The 14,757-nt window shown below is 33.2% G+C and overlaps 1 protein-coding gene across 1 annotated transcript in view; it reads left to right on the top strand.

Annotated features, from left to right (window-relative positions):
- Window positions 1-14,757, top strand: part of USP34 (ubiquitin specific peptidase 34) — a 220,960-nt gene that overhangs the window by 46,172 nt on the left and 160,031 nt on the right. Inside the window, 3 exon segments of the mRNA XM_028516659.2 lie at window positions 5,861-5,928; window positions 11,034-11,226; window positions 12,303-12,364. Of these exon segments, the coding sequence (XP_028372460.1) occupies window positions 5,861-5,928; window positions 11,034-11,226; window positions 12,303-12,364 (323 nt within the window).

The raw sequence follows: 14,757 nt of genomic DNA, 5'->3' as shown, positions 1-14,757 counted from the left end.
CAGTCTAGAGTTTTTCTTAAAGGGTTAGTGACATTTAAAGCATTTGGAGTTTGGGCATAAGTTCTGTTTTTTGTTTGTTTTTGTTTTTTTGGGGGGGAGCGGGGAGAGTCTTGACCACCCTGCCTGAAGTTTATATAAAAACCAGTGGTTACTTTAAAGATTTTATTTATTCACTTATCTATCTATCTATCTATCTATCTATCTGTTTTTTAGAAATATCAATGTGTGGTTTCCTCTTGTCCTCCTCCTACTGGGGAACTGGCCTACAACCCAGGCATGTGCCCTGAGTGGGAATTGAACCAGCAACCCTTTGGTTCACAGGCTGCTGCTCTATCCACTGAGCAACACCAGCTGGGGCAACCAGTGGTTATTTTAAACAATTAAAATGGACATTTATTTTCATTTGAGAAAATTTAACACCTTTAAATTTCAGAATTTTCTAGCCACATACAAATTAATCTAGAATGCACTAGTTCCATTCTTTCCTCTAGTGGTACATTGTCTAGAATGCAATAGTTCCATTCTTTCCTTTAGTGGTCCATTGTAAATTGCAAAACTTGGTCATTTCTTTGTCTCATTTGTTTTCTTGAGACACAGGTAGCATGCTTAGCCTTATTGTAGCTAAATATCAGAGATATTTACATCAGCTTTCACACAGGGACGAAAGCTCCTATATTTAAATAATGAGATAATAAATATCAGAGATATTTAGCTACAATAAGGCTAAAGATCTCTGATTTTATATCAGCTTTCACACAGGGACGAAAACTCCTATATTTAAATAATGAAAAAAAATAGATTTTAGGGCTATTGTTTCCTTGGGAAAAAATAAACTCCATGAATTATAAACAGACCACTTTTAGGGTAAGAGAAATGAGGACTGACTTTGCTGAGTACCTGTTTCTTCCACAACTAATTATAGTAATTCACACTTTGAGAAGAACATGTTACATCGTTTCTTGGGAACCAAACCATTCTGTTCATTTTCTAGGATGGTTTTCTCACTCTTAATGAGAAAAGGTGACTTTATCAGGTAGTGGGTGATACTTCCTAGAACCTGAACCTACAATTCAGAGCTTACAGCACAGGAAAACTCACTTTGCCCTGGGTTGGAATTACCAGCAAAGAAACAAAATTCTTAGTTTATCAAGTTATAGCAAATCTGATAATGTTCTCAGCCTATACATTTATTTTAATCTCAAAAACTTGCTTTAGCAGTTTTAAACTAACACTTTATCAGATTTCTTAATTTTGCACAAATATTACTTCACTATTATATGGATCTAAGTAATAATGACTGCAATCACAGGAGAAAAACAACAAAAATTTTTATATGCTCCTATGTCGTTTTCTTACTTTTTGTTGGGCTTTAGGTTTTCAGCAAAAGCAGCTAACCGATATTTAGCATAGGTTAGAGAAGTAGAATGTAGAGTCCTCGTAGGTCTTTCTCCACTGAGATCCAGGGTAAGTTATGTTTGGTTTTAACTCACAGTATCCTACTGCAGCTCTTTGCCTGAGTTAGCAATCTCAGACATAATACCTTTTATTAATTTCAAAGTGACAAAATGTAAGGATTTTTAGTAAATAATCCACTGGAGTCATGGGATTTATTTTACTAACATGCATGGAGAAGAGGTGTAAATGAGGCTTAATAAAAGAACCTCATGAATTTATGCTTTAGAAAACAAATGACAGATGATGAAGTAAGTGATGTAATCAGAGATGCAAACTTGTAGGGGTTATAGCAAGAAATCAGTGGACACAGTAACAGTTTCTGAACTTTGTGTCCTAAAATTACTTTTATAAAAACACTAATAAGGAATATTTAACATCAGAACTTAAGCTAGGATTAAACATTTTCATGTAACTCCACATTAGACAAGGAGACTGGGTTGACAGTTCTGTGAAGTTTTCATGTCTCTATTTCATCAAAACTAGCTTTGTGATGTAGAACACTGCCTGGTTTTCTGCTATTGTAGGGGACAAGGGAACATTTTTTCTCTTTACTGAGTTTTTAAATGTGTACTTAAGAGGGCACCAAGAGGGGGAAAGAGCAAAGAGCAAACTATAAAAGCTCAAAAAAGAAAAAGGACGTATACTACATGATTAATAGTATACAGAATTTGGTTGTTGTAATGTTATGTATCTTTAGTATTAAAGAATGTAGTTTTATAGAGAAATAGTGCTAGGTTTGCATTGTATATGCTGTGTAATTTTGGTTACATTATTTTTATAAGTCTCACTTTTCTCATCTATCAGAATGGAAGTATTAAGGAATCAGTAAATGGTAGCTGTATTAAAATGTTTTCCTTTCAGTGCTGATATTTCTTCTTCACTTGTTTTTTAATTTAAATTTTTATTCTTTTGTGTCTGTGTTTATTCCCAAGTAAAAGGTTATCATTGTCCATATTTTCATTTTCATCCCCTCTAAGGTCTCTTATATATAATTGAATATTTTAACCCTTAAAATATTTTAAATATAATCATCATAAAGTACACAAAATGATAACATATGTTATAGTAATTTATCAAAGTGAATACCCCATTTAATCACTACTCATACCAAGAAACAAAACACTAATTCCCCAGAAGTCTTTCTATGATTCCTTCAAGTCCCTATCCCATCTTTTTGCTCTTAAAGCTAAAGACAATTTACATTTTTATGGTGATCACATTCCTGCTTTTCTTGTTTTATCACCTAAGCTGACATTCCTGAATACTATGATTTAGTTTTACCTGCTTTGTTAATAACCATGTAAGTCGAATTACATGCTATACATCCTTTCATATCTGGCTGCTTTTGTTTAAGGTTGAAATTTATATTGCATATAGTTCTAATTTGCTCATTTTTATTGTTATGTAATACTTCTTTTAAAAATACAACAACATTACCCTGACTGGCATGCTTAGTGGGTTGGGTGTCGTCCCAGATGCCAAAGAGTCATTGGTTCAAATTGGGCCAGGTCTTTGACTGGGGGTGTGTGAGAGGCAGCTGATTGATGTTTCTTTCCCTTTCTTCCTCCCTTCCCCTCTGTCTAAAAATAAATAATAAAATCTTTAATATAAATATTTTTTAAATTTTATTTATTCTTAGAGGGGAAGGGAAGGAAAAAGAAAGGGAGAGAACATTAATGTGTGGTTGCCTTTCACAGGCCTCTTGCCTTGGGACCTGGTCTGCAACCCAGGCATGTGTCCTGACTGGGAATTGAACCACAACCCTTTGGTTTGCAGGCCCACGCTCAATCCACTGAGCTGCACCAGCCAGGGCATAATAAAATCTTAAAAAAAGACAACAACATCGATTAATTTTACTGATGGTGAACATATAGCCTGTTATAATGAATGTGGTGTCTGCATTCTTTGTCATGTCTTTTGGTGCACATGTGTGTGCATTTTATTTGGATAAATAACCTAGAAATGGAGTTTTTTATAATATATTCTTATGCATTAATGCTAAAGTTTTCCTAAGTGATTGTATTAATATACACTCCCCCCAGGAATATCAAAGTTTCCGTTGCTCCATATCCTTGCAAACACTTACTATTTCAATTTAGACATTTCTGATAAAAGTTACAGTAGTATCTCATTGTTTTGTTTTATATTTTTAATGAATAATGAGATTGAGTACCATTTCAGAGGCATAGTAGCCACTTGGATATTTTTTGAGAAGTACCTGTTTAAATCTTTTACCTGTTTTAAAAATCAAATTGTCTATTCTCTTCTTACTGATAATATGGAGATTCTTTATATGTTTTGGATATAGGTCTTTAGTCTGACATCTATGTATTGCTGGTATCTTCCACTCTGTAGTTTTTTATTCTCTTGTGTCTTTTTTTAAGAGCTATTATTAATCAAACTTAATAGCGTATAACTTATCAAAAATTTTTTATGGTTAATGTGTTATTTATGGTTGCAAAAGTCTTTCTTACTGTATGGTCATGAAGGTATTTTCCTGCATTCTGGAAATTCCATTGTTTTATTTTAAAATGTAATTATTTTTATATTTTTTTATTTTCATATTTTAGTGTACAGTTCAGTTGGAATTGTTTTTTGTGAATGATGTGGATGAGGAATCAAGATTCATTTTCATTTTGACATAGACAACCACTTGTGCTAACACTAGAGCAAAGACAGTGCTTTTCTCTTTTTTCTACGATACCATTTTTGTCATTAATCTGGATTCCTTAGTGTATTCCATCAGTCTGTTTTGCTTAATCTTGTGCTATTTGTTTACCATCTTAATTTCTGGAGCTTCATAAGAAGGGTTGCTATCTTGTGAACCAAGTTCTACCTTCCTTTCTTATAATGGACATATAACATTATATTAGTTTAGGTGTACAATATAATGATTTGATATTTGTATATATTACAAAATGATCACTACTGTAAGTCTGTTAACATTTGACATCACTCATAGTTGACAAGTTTTTTTTTCTTGTGAGAACTTTTCAGAACTATTCTCTTAACCATTTTCAAATACAAAATAGTTAATATTATTAGCTATAGTCACCATGCTGTATTATTACTCGTTATTAGTTTTTCTATTTTTGGACCTTTGCATTTGTAATCAGAATCTAAAGTTCCTGCACATAAACTTATTTGGGTTGCATAGTATGTATAGATCAATTTGAGGAGAACTGTCATATCTGCAATATTGAATCTTCTAATCTATAAATATGGTAAATGTGTTTTTATTTACATGTTCTTTAATTTTCCTCATAATTTTCTGTTTCTATGTAGAGGTATTATCATATGTCTTAGGTTATTCCTAGTTATATGCTATTTTTTGATGTTGTAAAGATAATATTTTTGAAAACATTATTTACTATTTGGTATAGAAGAAATATATGTGTATATATATAGTTTTTGTGTGAATGTGTGTGTACATTTATATGTATATTGATTTATGTATTTATGTTTTTTAATAGCAATCTTGCTAAAATAATTCTAAAACACCTGAAAATTATTTTGGACTTTCTGCTTAATAATCATATCTCAAAGTAGTCTTGATTTTAATTCTTCCTTTCTAGTCCTATGCCTTCCATTTAGTTTCTTGCCTATTGTACTGTCTAGGCCCATGAGTTCAAGTTGAATTGAAGTCACTCTTGTTTTGTTCCTTGTCTTAGAAAGAAAAATGTTTACATTTCATCATTAGTGTAGTATCTTCTATAGGACTTATGTAGATATCTTTGATTAGATTAGAGTGAAGCTATACATTCTGTATTTGCAAATTTGTTTTTAATTCATGTCCTTTGCCTTTGTTAAGATTTAATATCAACAATTTTTGTTCAGTAGTTTGTTTAGGATTTTTATTGTTATATTCAAATCACTACTTTTGAGAATAATACAGTGTAAGTACATTAAATTTAGAAATGGGTTGGAATATCGTGCAGATTATATTGGAGCACTTATAGTAAGAGCTCAATTCAGTAAATGGTTGTTGACATTGTAATCAGTGTGTGACTCTATAAAATATATTTGCCTTGATATTGAAGTGACTAGAAATCAGTGGTAATTTGATATTTTTTAGAAAGAATGATGAGATGGCTTTTTTAAAAACATACTTTATTAAAAACTAGTGCTGTAATATTTGGGTTGATACTATAATACTTGAATAGATTGTTCTTTTTCAGCAAGAAGGTAATATTCTTCAGATTGATTTTGTGTGTGTGTATAAAAGTATGTAGGCTATATTACTTGATATGTGTATAACCCTATTTATTAGTTTATCCTTTTAAAATAGATAAAATGTATGTAGTTTTAGAGGCAGCAAAATACTAAATGTTCTTGTTTTTAATTAAAATGAAAGACATGTATTCACATGTTCATTATACATTAAAACTTTGGGTTTTTTTTATAGATTAGAATATGGCTACATATTCCTGCTGTCATGCAGCACATCATCCCTTTTAGGACTTATGTTATCAGGTATGTTTATGAAGTCTTTTCTACTTGACTATTAATATAATACATTTAAACAATTTATGACATAGTACAACATTATATTGTTTTAAAGCCCCTTATACTCACAGTCTCTAGAGAAAATTATAGTATATAATTTAGTATTAATTTATAGTATTTTTCTTTTTAGTATTCACCTGAGGATAGGTTTATTGATTAGATAGAGAGGAAGAGGGGGAGAGAGTCAGAAACATTGATATGAGAGAGAAATAATGATCAGTTGCCTCCTGGATATGCCCAGACCAGGGATGGAACCCACAACCTAGGTATGTGCCCTGACTGGGGATCGAACCCCCGTCTTTTTGGTTATGGGACAAGGCTCCAACCAGCTGAGCTCCCCGAGTCAGAGTAGTATTTTTTATGCGTAAGTAGTTTATATTTAATGTTTGCTTGTAAGCAGTTTATGTTGAACTTTTAAAAAACATGAGTGTATAAAAAGAATTAAAGAGATTAACACTGGTTACATGGTATTCTACTATATTCAGTCAACAGACATATAGTAAGTATTATGTTCAAAGCATTGGAGATACAGCAGGGAAGAAATAGTTCTCCTTTTGTGCAGTCTGTGTACAAAATAAGTGATATAATTCATCAGACAGTGGTTAGTATTACAGAGAAAAATAGCAGCAAAGGTGGATTGAGTTCTAGAGGGTGGGTCACAATTTTAAATATGGGAATAGAGAATGTTTCATTGAGGTGGAAATAACAGCTGAGTTTTATAAGTCTCAGCCTAGCAAGGAAACCTATGAAGAGGATACAGAAGAATTGTATTGATTAGACTTAGAGTATGAACTGTTAAAAGTTCTAAGATTGTATTTCTTGCTAATGTTTATAAAATTTTTATACTTTTTCTTATTTACTCACAAATATCTGAGTGCCTACTAATTTCTTATTGTTGTTTAAGTTGTTGGAGAAAGTGTCAGGAAAAGAAGCAGATAGTGATGACTGTTATGCAAGTATGATAGTATTCCCTCTCTATCCAACATGATAGAGAGGGAATATGCAGCCTTTCCTAAATGTGACATCTGAAGAACATCAATTAGCTAATCAGGTATTAATTAGAAGGACATATTCCAGGTAGAGGGAACATAGGGGCTTAAGCTTTGAAGTTGGAAAGAATATGACATATTAAGAAACTAGAAGCTGATTGATATAGAACATAGTAGTGTATAAGGGGGTATAATTATAATACGAGGTTGGATAAACAGGGGCAGATTATTCAGGACATTCAAGCCATTGTAAGGAATTTGTATTTAATTTTACCAATGGAAAACTATTGAAGGGTTTTAAGCAGATGAGTCATAGCTTTTAAAAGATCACTTTCAACAAGAGAAGGATATTCACTCTCACCCCTCTTATTCAACATAGTGCTAGAAGTCCTAGCCAGAACAGTCAGGCAAGAGAAAGAAATAAAAGGCATCCAAATTGGGAATGAAGAAGTAAAAGTGGTACTTTTTGCAGATGATATGATTCTTTTTATAGAAAACCCTAAATATCCACCAAAAAAACTATTAGAAATAGTAAACAAACACAATACAGTTGCAGGATACAAAATAATGTACAAAAATCCACTGCATTCCTATTACTAACAGTGAAATTTCAGAAGAAAAAAATGAAATAAAACAGTTCCTTTTACAATTATAACAAAAAGAATAAAATACCTAGGAATAAACTTAACAAAGTGAAAGACCTGTGTACTGAAAACTACAAAGCATTATTAAAAGAGATTGAAAAAGACACAATGAAATGGAAAAATATTCAGTGTTCATGGGTTAGAGAAATAAATATAATTAAAATGGCCATCTTACCCAAAGCACTACACAGATTTAATGCAATCCCTTTCAAAATTCCAGTGATATTTTTTTAAAGAAATAGAACAAAAAATCATCAGATTTGTTTGGAAACATAAAAGACCCTGCATAGCCATAGCAATCCTGAGGAAAAAGAATGAGACCGGAGGTATTACACTACTGACTTCAGGTGATACTAAAGAGCCACAATAATCAAAACAGCGTGTGGTATTGAAAGAAAAATACACAAACCAATGGGACAGACTTGAGAGCCCAGAAATAAAACCACATGTATATGAGCAAATAATTTTTGATGGAGCCAAAACATACAGTGGAGAAAAGAAAGCTTCTTCAGTAAATGGTACTGGGAAAATTGGAAAGCCACATTGAAAAGAATGAAACTAGACTGCGTCTTTGTCCCCATCCACAAAAATTAATTCACAATGGATCAAAGACCCCACAAGATTGGAAAGAATATGCTGCATAGAAGAAAACAAAGGTAGGTACTAAATGTACAAAACTTAGGCTTAGAGAAAATATTTTTTAAAAATACTCACTCGAGGACATTTGTCATTGCTTTTAGAGAGAGAGAAAGGGAGAGAAAGAGAAACGTGGTGTGAGTGAGAAACATTGATTGATTGCTTTCTCATAAGCACCCTGGGGATTGAACTTGCAATCAGTGTATGCACCCTGACTGGGAATTGAACCCCTAACCTTTCAGCGTATGGAATGATACTCCAACTAACTGAGCCACACTAGCTGGTACAAGAGAAGATTTTATAAATTTGAACTCAAAGGCAAGGGAAGTAAAGACAAAAATACATGAATGGTACTGCACCAAACTAGAAAGCTCTGCACAGAGACACCAAAAAGCAAAAAGACAACCAACTGAATGGAAGAAGATATTTGCAAACAACAGCTCCAATGGGTGGTTAATTTCCAAAAATATAAAGAACTCATACAACTCAACACCAAACAAGTGGTACTATTAAAAATGGGTGGACAACCTGAACAGATACTTCTCTTAAGAAGACATACAGATGGCCAACAGATACATGGAAAGAAGTTTAACTTCACTAGCTGTTAGGGAAATGCAAACCAAAACTACAAGATACTACCTCACACTTGTCAGAAGAGCTGTTATCAACAAGACAAGTAAAACTAAATGTTGCAGAGGTTGTGGAGAAAAAGGAACCCTCCTCATTCACTGCTGGTAGGATTGTAAACTGGTACAGTCACTATGGAAAACAGTATGGAGGTTCCTAAAAAATTAAGAATAGAGTTCCCACATGACCCAGCAATCCCCATTCTGGCTATATGCCTGAAAAATTTGAAAACATTTATTCACAAGGATACATGCACCCCTATGGAAGTGTCCTTTCTTAGATGAGTAAAGAACATGTGGTACATGCATACAGTGGAATAGTATTCAACCATAAGAAAAGATGAAACATTGCCATTTACAACATTATTGGACCTTGAGAGTATTATGCTAAGCAAAATAAGTCGAAAAGTTAAGAACCATATGATTTTACTCATGTGGGATATAAAACTAAAACTCATCGACACAGACAACAGGATGGTGATTCCCAGAGGTAGGGGGTAGGTAAGGGTAAAGGGAGCGAAACATATGGTGACAAAAGACGATCTGACTTTGGGTGATGGGCACAGTGCAACATATAGATCATGTATCAGAAATGTACACTTCAAGCCTGGATAATCTCATTAACCAACATCACCCCAATACATTTAGTTAAAAAATTAAAAATATAAAAAAGCACTTTGGCCTTAATTGGATCATAAATTATAGGGAGGTTAGAATAGAAGATAGGAGACCAATTGAAAGATTAATGCAGTAATCCTGGAAAGAAATGATGGTTACTCGTATAAGGATTGATTTTGGTGATTTTGAAAATTGAATGGATATAAGTGAAAATGAAATTGTCAAGATTGGTGATTGTGAAGTTTAAGGAGAAGAGTATCATGGATGACACTTAACCCTCAATTTCTCTTTGGTGATATGGGTATCATTAACTGAGATGTGAAAGACTAGGAGGACTACCCTTTGACATGCCTTTGGATAACTTAAGAGACACTGGCAAATTGGGAGTATAAGCCTGTAATTCAGAAAAACATCATTCATTTAGGAGTTACCATAAAGGCAGTACTTAAAAACCATGGGAGTGAATGGGGTTATCCAGAGAGAGAATGTAGAAAGAGAATAGAAGTGATTCTAGGATGGAGCCCTGTGTTAGTTTGCTTTTGCTGTGTAAGAAAGCCCCCAAGACTTAGTGGCTTGAAATAATAGCCATTTATTATCTCTTACAGTTATTTGGCTGGCTAGTTTTTCTGATCTGGGCTAACTTGGCTGGAAACTGGATGCTTTAGGATAGCCTTACTTATATATCCTGTGGTTGTCTGGGTGATTGGTCATGGTGGGAGAGGGAGTTTCACGTATGTCTTGGCTAGATGTTGTTTGGGGTGTCAACCATGTCTCTTTTATCCAGCAATCTAACCTGAGTCGCTGTTCTTTGTGGTAGAAGAGTTCCCACCAAGAGAGAGGGCAAGCTCAAGAGCTTTCCAGGCTTCTCGGCTTATGTCACATCACTTATACCCTTGCGGCCAAAGGAATTTTCATAGCAAAGCTCAAATTCAAGGGAGTAGAGAAAGAGACTACATCTCTTGATTGGAAGAGTGGCAAAGTTATGTTGTAAAGACTTCTATATAAAGTGCTGGGAGGAACATGGGGACTTTTTGCAATCCATTACAAGCCCATAGGATCCCTAATGTTGAAAGGTTAGATCGAGAAGAGAAGCCAACCAAATAGAATAGGCAAGGCTTGAAAGGAAAACCAGTGGCTTGTGATTTTTGGAAGACAAAAAATATTTAAAATGCACATATTTAAAAGAATTTCAGCTGTGTGGGGAAGTTGATAATACTATTTATATGATGTCAGCTAAAATTACTAAAACAGAAGCTATATACATGACAGGTATTAGAGAATAGTAAAGCTTTACTGGAGGTGCATTATGCTGAATGACCTGACTCTTTAAATTTCTAACTTAAGTTGGCCTCTCAGTAAAGGACACACTGCCACGGGCCATAAAATCTTTGAATCATCACTGTGAAATAGTTTAATTTGGGAATGTTAATCCCAGGATGCTAGGTTCTACTGTACTAAACATTTTGAAATTATGGAGCAAAGAAATATTACTGAAACATTGAGTGGTCTTTAGAAATATTTTTCAAGTTCTGTGTATGTTTTATTTCTGAAACATTCAGGTATTTATGCAAGCTCTCTGATCAAGAGTTAAGACAGAGTGCGGCTCGCAATATGGCTGACTTAATGTGGAGCACAGTGAAAGAACCGCTGGACACAACATTATGCTTTGATAAAGAAAGTCTAGATCTTGCATTTAAGTACTTTATGTCACCTACTTTGACTATGAGGTTGGCTGGACTAAGTCAGATAACGGTGAGTTATATTTGCTTTATTTTTGGTCATTTTTATTTACATTTCAGACTATCATCATCATTATAATAATACATGCTATTTATGGACCGCTTGCCTTATGCCAGACACTGTGCTTAGTATTTTACATGCATTACTTTGTATGGTGCTTACAAATTTTCTTTATTTTCCCTGTTTTAAATATGAGGAGACTGAGGCTTAGATTTAGAAGGATTTATATGTTAGGGTTTTTTTTTATTTCAGGGTACAACTCCTTTACTATTTTTTTTTTTTACCTCTTCAGTTTTTTATGTTTAGAAACCAATATGTTCAGAGAGAAAAAGAATTAGAGATTATAAGTAGTTACTTAATTCATTATCTAGGGGGAAGCCACAAATTAATGGGTCATAGGCCCAGTTTAACAAAAAAAAATGTTTTGGGGGGTGTACAGTAGCAAAACAATTTCACATGGGTAGAAATCTATATTATTGACCTCTCTTGTGGGGTGGGGTAGAGTGGGGAGGAAGATCTGATATCCTTGAGTCTGTATTGCATAACAACAATTTGCTAGAGCTAAGTAGTTAGCAACGTTCTTTAGAATGTATATGCTTTCTCTGGTTTACCAAGTTCTCCATTAGCTTTAGTTGTTTCTATTTTCTGTCTGTTTTTGTAGTGTAGTTATTCTGAAGTAGCTGGATTTTACCCATGTATTGGAATTTGTAAACATAGAAAATACTTGTTGACATTTTCCGAAGTTAATTCTTAAATGTGTTTATTTAGGGGGCCTTTCCAAAATTTTATGTTTGTAATGACATAATGCTTTGCCTTAGATTTTTGTGTTATTCCTTATTCAGCTTTTTTTCTGTAGGGTGCATAGTGGAGTAAAGCATAAGTAATACTTATGGAATGAACTTATTTAATGTTTTAATATGATAAAGAAAATAGCCAGACTAATTGGGAGATGTATGTATCTAATTATTTAAATTTTATAATTTTGTTCTGGTTATTGATTATGATCTATAGATATCAAACCATGTTTCTTGACAATTGCTAACATATGTAAGAATAATTTTGGAAAACTTTAATTTTTCTAATTATAGAATCAGCTTCACACCTTCAATGATGTGTGCAATAATGAATCATTGGTATCAGACACAGAAACGTAAGTAAGAGCATTAATACATGTCATACCATATTAATATGTGGCTGTTTATATGGTAAATGTAATTGTGACTTGATTAGGTTTGAAGTACTTTCTAGAAATTCTTTGCCTTTTGGCTTCATTTGTGCAGTCTTAATAAGCTTTCAGAACAATATATTGAAACATTTCTTTGTTTTTAAAGAGCACATACCAAACACAGTGCTGTTTGCACAAAATGCAAAAGTAATAATATAGGAAAATTAGTAGTAAAGAATGTGGTACTGCTAGTTTTCAGAAAGCACACTTGATGCAGAAAAAGAAAGTACCTGATTCAATATGTTTTATGGGGGAAAACCAAGTTAATAATGCTCATGTGTAAAAAGAAGTTTTTATAGCTTGGGGCTTTTGAAGTTTTTGGAAATATTTATTCCAGTATTTATTTCATTAAGTTGTCTTTGGATTATAGAAATCAGTTTTTAAATCTTAATTGGGTAATACATAGTAACTTCTGCTTGAACAGAGTTATAAAGTTAAGGTATTAAAAAATTCATAATTATATGAATGTGTCATATTTCTTGCTTTACTGTAACTTTTATGCATTAATCTTAGTTCTGCTGTATGGAGCTAATCTCAGTTGAACCCAGCCCTTAATGAATTTGAAAAACCAGAGACTATGTCTCTACCCTTGTTTTCCTCCAGGATAGTGTTCTTATTTCTCTGGTTGTTCTTCATATCTTATGGGTTTTACATTTATTATTAGATCAGTTTTTTACTTCTGGCAACATTCCTTTGTCGTTGGTCCCCTCGTAATGTGTTGTCCATAACTGGTTGTAGATATATAAATTCTGGGTTATACTAGGAGTGCTATTTAGACTATGTGTATATGTAAAACTACAGCTCTGGATTTCCTTTTCAGTTCCCTAGTTCCCCTCTGCCACACATACACCTCTACCCCCACAACACTGTGTAATAGAATTTTAAAGTTGTCAATGCCATAACCAACCCCCACCCCTGCAAAAAGAAAAAAACCATCCAGGAATCATCAGTTCAGTAATCCCACATGTCCAGGCTGGGTCTTTATTTTGCTGAAACAGTGGGTTGAGAGAGTAAGAAGAAATTCCATTTTAAAAGTATGAGGAATATATAGCCTACTGATGTGTTTAAGAAAAGAGAGAGACAAGAGTTAAAAGTTCTGAGGAATAGTAAGTAGAAACCATTGAAGTTGGGTAGAGAAAAGTGTGTACAGTATGAGAAAATTGGAGCAAATAGAAAAAGTGTGGGAAGTACTGTTGAGTCTGTGAATTGGGTCTCTCTTTTTAAGCAGTTTTATTGAGGTATAGCTACTGAATATATTGTAAATTTACTTGTTTTTACAAGGAATTTTAGTAAATAGAGTTGTGCCACTATCATCACATCTCAATTTTATAACATTTCCATCATTTCAAAAAAGATCCATTTAGCCCATTTGTAGTCTTATTCCCAGCGCCACTGATCTACTTTGTCTCTGTGGATTTGCTCATTATGATAGTGGTCATTTTCATTTGGCTTCTTTGAATTAGTATACTGTTTTTCTTGCGGTTCATTCATGTTGTGAATCAGTGCTTCATTTCCTTTTTATTGCTGAAGAGTATATTATGTAGATAGGCACATTTTGTTTATATCCATTTACCACTTAATGGATATTTCAGTTGTTTCCACTTTTTGCTTAGTATGAATAATGTTGCTTGAAACATTTGTGTACAAGTCTTTTTGTGGACATATGTTTTTATTTCTGTTGGTTGATACCTAGGAGTACAATTATCCTTTATATGGTCATTTTCCGTTTAACTTTTAAAGAAACTGTCAGACTGTTTTCCAGTTTACCTCCATTATTTTACATTCTCACTAGCAATGTATGAGGGTTTTGGTTTCTCTTCATTTTCGCCAGTGTTTGTTATTGTCAGTCTTTTTGATTATAGCTATTCCAGTGAGTGTGAAGTGGTATTTCATTATTGTTTTAATTTGCATTTTTCTAAATAATGATGTGAATCATCTTTTTATATAATTATTCATTCTGTTTTCTTTTTTGGTGAATTGTTTGTTCACTTTTTGCCCAGTTTTTAATTGGATTATTTGTCTTGTTTTATGGACTAGTCAAGAGCATATGATCTGTGCTACAGAATGTTCACATGTACTTAAGAATGTTTATTCTGCTGCTGTTGTATGGAGTGTTCCGTAGATGTCTGTTAGGTTTAATGAGTTTGTAGTATTTTTTGCCTTCTATATTCTTGTTGATTATTTTTTGCCTTTTTTTTTTAAGCATTTGAATTTTTTATTTTTCTATTGATTTTAGAAAGAGGAAGGGAGGGGGGAAAGAGAGATTGATTTGTTGTTCTACTTATTCATACATTCATTGGTTGATTCTTGTATGTGTC

Source organism: Phyllostomus discolor, chromosome 6, assembly GCF_004126475.2.
Source record: "Phyllostomus discolor isolate MPI-MPIP mPhyDis1 chromosome 6, mPhyDis1.pri.v3, whole genome shotgun sequence".
Taxonomy (NCBI): Eukaryota; Metazoa; Chordata; class Mammalia; order Chiroptera; family Phyllostomidae; genus Phyllostomus; species Phyllostomus discolor.
Note: the sequence above shows the minus strand (reverse complement) of the source record. Positions and strands in the feature narration are given on the sequence as shown.